This window comes from Lepidochelys olivacea (assembly GCF_965140295.1).
Source record: "Lepidochelys olivacea isolate rLepOli2 genome assembly, chromosome: 2".
Taxonomy (NCBI): Eukaryota; Metazoa; Chordata; order Testudines; family Cheloniidae; genus Lepidochelys; species Lepidochelys olivacea.
Genome location: NC_140412.1, coordinates 34,300,590 through 34,307,638, shown reverse-complemented (window position 1 = coordinate 34,307,638; position 7,049 = coordinate 34,300,590). Strand labels below are relative to the sequence as shown.

General features: G+C 36.8%; 1 protein-coding gene across 3 annotated transcripts in view; it reads right to left on the bottom strand.

Annotated features, from left to right (window-relative positions):
- Nucleotides 1-3,947: 3,947 nt before the first annotated feature.
- Nucleotides 3,948-7,049, bottom strand: part of ANGPT1 (angiopoietin 1) — a 209,831-nt gene continuing 206,729 nt past the window's right edge. For 2 of the 3 annotated variants that reach the window (XM_084618518.1, XM_084618519.1), the window contains one exon: nucleotides 3,949-6,316. In XM_084618518.1, coding sequence (XP_084474644.1) covers nucleotides 6,156-6,316 — 161 coding nt within the window. In that variant the 3' untranslated portion in view covers nucleotides 3,949-6,155. Of the gene's footprint in view, nucleotides 6,317-7,049 lie in introns of all 3 variants that reach the window. The other variant, XM_084618520.1, reaches the window with a different exon arrangement.

Here is a 7,049-nt window from a genome sequence, read left to right as displayed (position 1 = left end):
TGTCTCACATTAAGAGAACAGTCTGTTTCTTACAGACAATATCACCAGTGGTTCCACAAGGTATGGGCCGCTTCTCTGGGCTTTGTTTTATGTTTTGCAAGATGTAAAACACTGTCGGCATCTACTTTGCACTAGAAGTATTAAATAAGAAGAATAAATTAAAAATGCTATTGTGTTGAATTCATATATTGGCTAACTACCCAATAATGATTACAGAAATAAAACAATTGTAATCTAACCGTGCAAAAGGGAAATTATGCAGGCTAAATAGAGGCAGATCCACCAAAACTGCAGGCTCTCCAAACATGCTTATGGGTATGTGAATTTAATTTAATAATATTGGACCAGATCTGCAATCCATATGTAAGCAAGCTGCTTGCATGCCACTATGGGTTTTGGCCCATCATGTCTAACACTATGTTTATTGTATCTTATTGTAATGTTTTGGCACAACACTCTGTATAAAAATAACAATAATAAAATTGTCTCCCTTCTTTTTGTTCCTTGTTCCTTTTCCCTTCCTTTTCTCATTTTCATTGTCTTGAAATATCTTTTCATCCCTCTTCCTTTAATACTATTTTCTCCGTTTTGTCTAGTGTTAAATTTTCAGATTATTTTTTATCCACAACCATTTCATTTAATCTCTTCAAAGACATGCTGATTTTCATCTTCCTACAAATTATTTGCTTTGCTTCCTTCATCTCTCTCTTCATCTTCTTTCCCCTTCTTCTCTTTCTGTTCTTGTGCTCTCACCTCAGTCTTTCCTATACATTCTTTTTCAGTCTCACTGTCCTTTTCTTTCTTTGCCCATGCCCTCTGATTTTTCATCTCATCCTTCAATACCCCCAACTACAATATTCTGTCAACTTCTCCTTTTCTTTCTCCCCTCCCCGCCCTCTTCCTCTCCTCTCTCTGGAAGAGGTCCACAGGGAGGGGCTCAGTCTGCCTCCCACCTTTCCATCTAACTGAAAGATATCCTTGGAGAGCCTCATTTTTTTACCCATAGAGCATAGAGGGGTAGCTTCTCTCCAGCTCACTTGCCTGGGCAGCAGTGTGCTTTGGTAGCACTTTTATTGCTGTTGTGAGGCAGCCCAATGTCCTCAGGTCTTGTAAAAAGAAAACGAGGACTTGTGGCACCTTAGAGACTAATAAATTTATTTGAGCATAAGCTTTCATGAGCTACAGCTCACTTCATCGGACCTTCAGGCCTTGTGGAGCTTGACTCCTGCTGAACGCTGTGAGTAGCTTAGAAGTGAAACAGACCCACCCTTACTGCGATGGCACCCCCATGTCATGATGAATGGCACTGTCTGGGCTCCTGACAAGAGAGAGAACAGGAGCATATTTTTGTACATAAAGTTCCCCCTGCCTAAAAATAGAAGCTACGGTTGCCAACTTTCTAATCGCACAAAACCGAACCCCCTTGCCCCACTCTGTTCACTGCCCCTTCCCCTTTAGCCTGGGTCCAGCACTTCACCCAGTTCAGTCTTTGTTCCTCAGGTGTTTCCAGGAGTCTCTTTGGCTGGGAAGTCAGTGAAGAGCCATGATGGTGTCACTCCCCTGCCTTAAATAGCCTTTGCATATGGCGGGAATCCTTTGTTTCAAAGCTTGGTTCCCACGCCCCGTCAGTGGAAAAATACTGGTATCCCAAGATGGAGTCCAGCACCAAGTGACCTGGTCACATGTCCTTGTATTGTCACAGCAACCATGTGTCGGAGGCTGTCTGCAGCATCCTCAGGAAGGCTCCCAGGTGGGAGATAAGCTTCTCCTAAAGCCTATTGTTGTCTCCTAATGGCTCATTAACATGAATGGGCCCTTCCCAGCCAGTCATCTAGACTGAGAGCCTTTTGCGGAGTGAGCATTCCCCAGGTGTAAACACATTTGTAATACAAATATACAGTCAATATTCCTAATTTCAGATACAAAAATGATACATGCATACAAATAGGATAATCATATTCAGTAAATCATAATCTTTCCAATGACACCTCACATGTCTTATAATCATAATGTATTTTATGCAAGATGTCATAATCATATCAGAACAATATCGCTGTGAAGAATATGGGGTGCAGTGTCACAAGTGCTATTTTCCACAAAACAGATGCACTGCAGTCAGTGAGAGGATGTTCTGTAGCATGCAAAACTGAAACTTTTAGTTACACATTTTGCATGAAGAATTTTGCTGTTTCCCAGCTTCTGTAATTTCATGATAAATAGCATTTTTCATATCCAAACACCATGCATTTTCTCAAGTGGTTGATGTGAAGCCATCTTAGCTTGAAGATAGACAATTATTTGCTCAAAAAAAAAAAAAAAAAAAGCAGTCCTTATTGAAATTGTCCATCAGGTTTTTGAGTTAAAAATGCAACTTCCTCCAAAAATAAAACAACTAAAACTGCCTCCCTGATAGTTGAATTGTTTTTCATTTGGTTTCTGAGCAGGATTTGTCATGTCTCCCTCCCAGTTTGCTGCAGTCTTGTCCTAGGAGGCACTCTGTCTGTGACTAATGGTTAGATCAGTCTCTAGTGAGCTGTAGCTCACGAAAGCTCATGCTCAAATAAATTGGTTAGTCTCTAAGGTGCCACAAGTACTCCTTTTCTTTTTATGACCATTCAGTCCTATGATTTACCAAAAAAGAGCTGGATTAAAAGGGTGTGCTTTGTGACATTCTGTTAGAAACGAGATTGAAACTGCCAACTCATTTCATATAGGCTATTAATTAATACAGACTTGATCAATAGTCATCTGGGCTAGAATCATACTGGTGTCCTAATCGTAAAAGGCTCCATATCTCATTAACAATTTCCTGAACCAGCTACCTCCTCCCAGTATCTCCCCAATACCTTGATCTAGTATTTGCTTGTTTTTTAAGAAGTAGATGTTCTCCACTATCTGGCTTTTTATGTTGAATCTCTTTTTTAGGAAATGACTGATTTCTCCATATTTTCATCAATTTAAGATATATATTTCTGAATTCTTGAATGCTGGATAATATCAGAAGAAGAGTTGATGTAAGACAACAATCTGGTGATGTGTGAGACAGAATTAGAAATCATTTCAGATTCTACCTGTTGTGAAATACACCTCTCCTAATTTATCTGCTCTCTGTGTATTTGTCACAATAAAAAGGATGAAATCGAGACTAGAAGTGATGTTGCTATTATCACTGATAGGTTTTGAACAAGCAGTCTTCTTACTCATTTTCAAGGTAATTGCTCTTTTGATATAAATCAAAGCTAAATAAAAGCCTTTTCCATTCATTGTGCCTCTTCAGTTGCATACTGCAGCATTTTTAGTTTGAAGGGTAAAATATGGTCTTATGGATTTATTACACCCTGGGTTTTGTATTGATTTAGAAAGCTAGGTTGATCTGAATATGTACAATGAACAAGTCTAATTAAGCTGAAGTTCCTGAGAAAATGAGGATAAAATGGACTACAAAGAGAGGTTGAAACTGGTCCCTCAATTGTTGAGAGGCATACAAATGGAACAAGAGGCATTTCTAGGCTAAGAGAATAAAAATCAGTTGAGATTTACCACTGCCAGACATCATAAACCAAAGGGTGATTAAAGAACAAACAGTCAGAAGGGCAAGAGAAACAACCAGTGCACTTTAATTTGTATTTTGGCCAGTGGAATGTGAGAGATTAAACAAAAATTGAAAGCAAGTTGTATTTGTCAGACTAAGAACGTGACATATAACCTGATTATTTCAACCAAGAAAAGTGAGTAAAATAAAACCCAGATACATATATTAAAGGTAAGAAGATATTCATTTATGCACAAAAACTAGTGAGGGTCCCTGCATAAGAGCAGTCTGAACATTTGAACATTATTGAGAGGGAGAGATGTCATTATGTTAAACGACATAGCATTCTGCCACAAAAATGCATGTTCAAAACAAAGCAAAGGACAGAGTCAGCAAATATTTTTAAAATGTTTTATTATAAAGGATAGGAACCCATGTCCCCATTTTTTTTCAAACCCAGATAAATAAACAGTATATATCATGCTCTGGGGTTTTTTTTAATGTGTTTTGTCTTTTGCAACAATATCTACAAAATGGCATTCCTAACTCAGAGACCTGGAAAAAAAAATCACGTGAGAACACAGAGGAAGGCAGACGACAGTTTTTGCACCCAAATGATGACTACACACAATGCGAAGACTGCTGGAAACAGAGACAAAGCAGCGCTATGGAGAACTGCTGAGCAAAAAATAGTTGGGTAATTTAACCCACAGAAAGAACAAATTAATCCTTTGGGCAGGATTATTTTAAAAAACCATACAGATGCATAAAAACAAAGTCCTTCCTACTTGGAAAACTTTGAGCTATCAAAATTACAAAAGAATCCTGTGGTGTTCCTTGTTCTTTCATGTTGCCTTAAAAAAATCTATAAAAAACAAAACTAAACCCCACAACCAATAGATTGTTGTTTTGCCTGATTTCAACAATAGCTTTTTTTTAAATAAAACAAAAACAAACAACCCCAGCCACATATGTTGAATGAGTCTGATCTTGTTCCCATTTCAATCAATGGACATTTTACATTTGAGTTCAATTGGAGTAGGATCAGCCTCTTTATTTTTCTCAAAGCAGGAATTGAATGCAGAGACTAATTTGCAAAATTGATTTCCCCATCAGATTATGTCAACACAGGTTTTTAAATAGAAAGTATAATAGCTTTAAGGTGGGATGCAACCCAACCTCTTTGTTACAAACTTTCTTTTTTCTTATAGGCACCTTAAATATTCCAATATTTGAAATGTGCAGCTCACCCTGCACCCATGCCACATTTTTAGTATAAAAGAAATTACTTGATATGACACATTGCTATGGGAAGTAACATGTGTAGCACCTTTCTAGAGTTAGTTTAATATTATATCCTGTTGTAGTTTTGCATTCATGTACATTTAATAGGGTCAACGCAGCATGTACAAATTAAATGGCCATTATTCTTACTGTAGAGATATACACATGCTATTTACAATTCATAATTATTCCTTTATTTTCTATAATGTTGTGATGAATACTTTTTATAGTAATAGCTGAAGCAGAGTGTAAAGCTGGCTTGCCTCAGTTATTCACAAAATAGGTGAAATAATATAGTGAAGAAATGAAGATCTAATAACAATTTAAAATAATTAACGCTAAAGTGTGCACATGCAAAGATATTTTAAAATGAATCCATCCAGGTAAACTACATGTTTATGCCATTTTTATACACCCTAACAGTCTGCTTTGCTGTGTACTTTGAAAGGAAATCGTATATGCAAAAGAACATATTTCTTCATGATATATTTCACATTCTTTAAACTTTCCTCCAATTTTTCAGTGTGACATTCACACTGTTTTTAATGCAGGCAAAAGCTGAAGGGGAAAAAACATGGTTACTTTTGTTATCACACTAAAAATCCTGGCTCAAGGATTATGCCAATTATCTGGATTACCTACACTTACTTTGCCCTAACAGTGCTGAGCAATTGACGATTTTCTGCACATTATCCTTATCATTCTTCATGCACTGTGACTCAGTATGTTTATCAGGAACATGTTTTACATTTGAAAAGGGCTGAATGAAAAATAACTCTAGCGTACACTATTTGATTCTGGGTTTAAGAGAAATCCATCCATCTAACTTCAGTTCACTTAAGAAAGACAATGATTGAAGTGGTCATTTTGAATAGTTTAAGATGTGCATTAATAAAAGCTTATCTGTAATACTTTTGCATAGATGTGATGCCATTTCACTGCTGAAAGCTATTCTTCTCAATAGATTATGGTAGATTTGCTTCTGTTCTTCAGTATTATCCAGTATATTTTTGCATTTTTTACACAAAAGAAAAGGCATCTGCCAACAGACACTAGATTCAGTCACAGTAACAGGAACACAAAGTTCACTTGTTCTCCTCCACTGGAAAATCATTACAGCCGCTTTCTCATAGGCCAAGCCGTCCCAATGTCATCAGCATATGGGCTGACTTGTGTAGAGTTTCTGCAGGCTATGAAGTGATAGTGGAGCAACTTTGTGTAGCTCCTACTTGTTGCTTTCATGAAGCCCCCAGCCTTTCACATCTGAAGGTTACACAAGAAGTTCTTCAGATAAAGAGTGATATTGTGTTTTGTTCTTGTGTCCGCTGCTTGAGTGCATTTAAAAGTCCAAGGGCCGAATCATCATAGTTGTTGAATGTAAGGAATAGCTGGGACCTTTGAAGTAGTGCCACTTTATCCCGTTTAGTTTTCCATGGTTTTGTCCAGCAGTATAGAACATTCCATTCAGATTGGAAGGGCCGCAGGCATCAAACCACCAGCCTGAAACAATTTAAAAAAAGGAATTAAACTGCCAGTTAACAAAGCATTTCCATTTTGTTTTACAGCTTTAACTGATTGGCAATTTGTGGCTCCTGTAAATGTTGTTAGTATGGCAAGGGTTTTGTTTTATGGCTGTGTTGGGTTATTTTGTGTTCAAGAGAATGCACATTGAGTTGTGCACTGAGTATGCATAGTATGACAGTGGCTGATGTGATGGAACAAAATAACTATGGATAAAATAAACTGGATTACATGTTAATATAGTATTATAATTTCCACCTCCCACAACTGATGTAAGTACAGTAGTCAAATTAATACTTCATAATGTATAATTTCACCTCTTGTGATTTTTTTCTCAAATTTAATCATTTGAAATTATTCAGCAAAACCTTTCATTAATTTGTTAAATCTGTGGTATGCATTTCAAGCTGTGTTGCTTAGTTTTAATTGGTCAAATGAGTCATATGATTCGTTTCTGTTCTCTGATTGGAGAAGTGTAATTCTTTTCAGGTAGGTAGTATGAATGTTTGAATAAACAGAAAGTAAAATTTTACTTTCAAAATGTGGAATGGACGATTTACAACTAAATGTTCAAAAGAAAGAGGAGCAAGGATTAGTGGATTTTTTTTCATTTAAATATCGCAAAAGTATAACTTCTTGTTCATCAGTTTGTCAAAACAAGCAGATTACTGGGTCTGGAAAGACCCAATATAGTGTAATCAACCCAATTCAG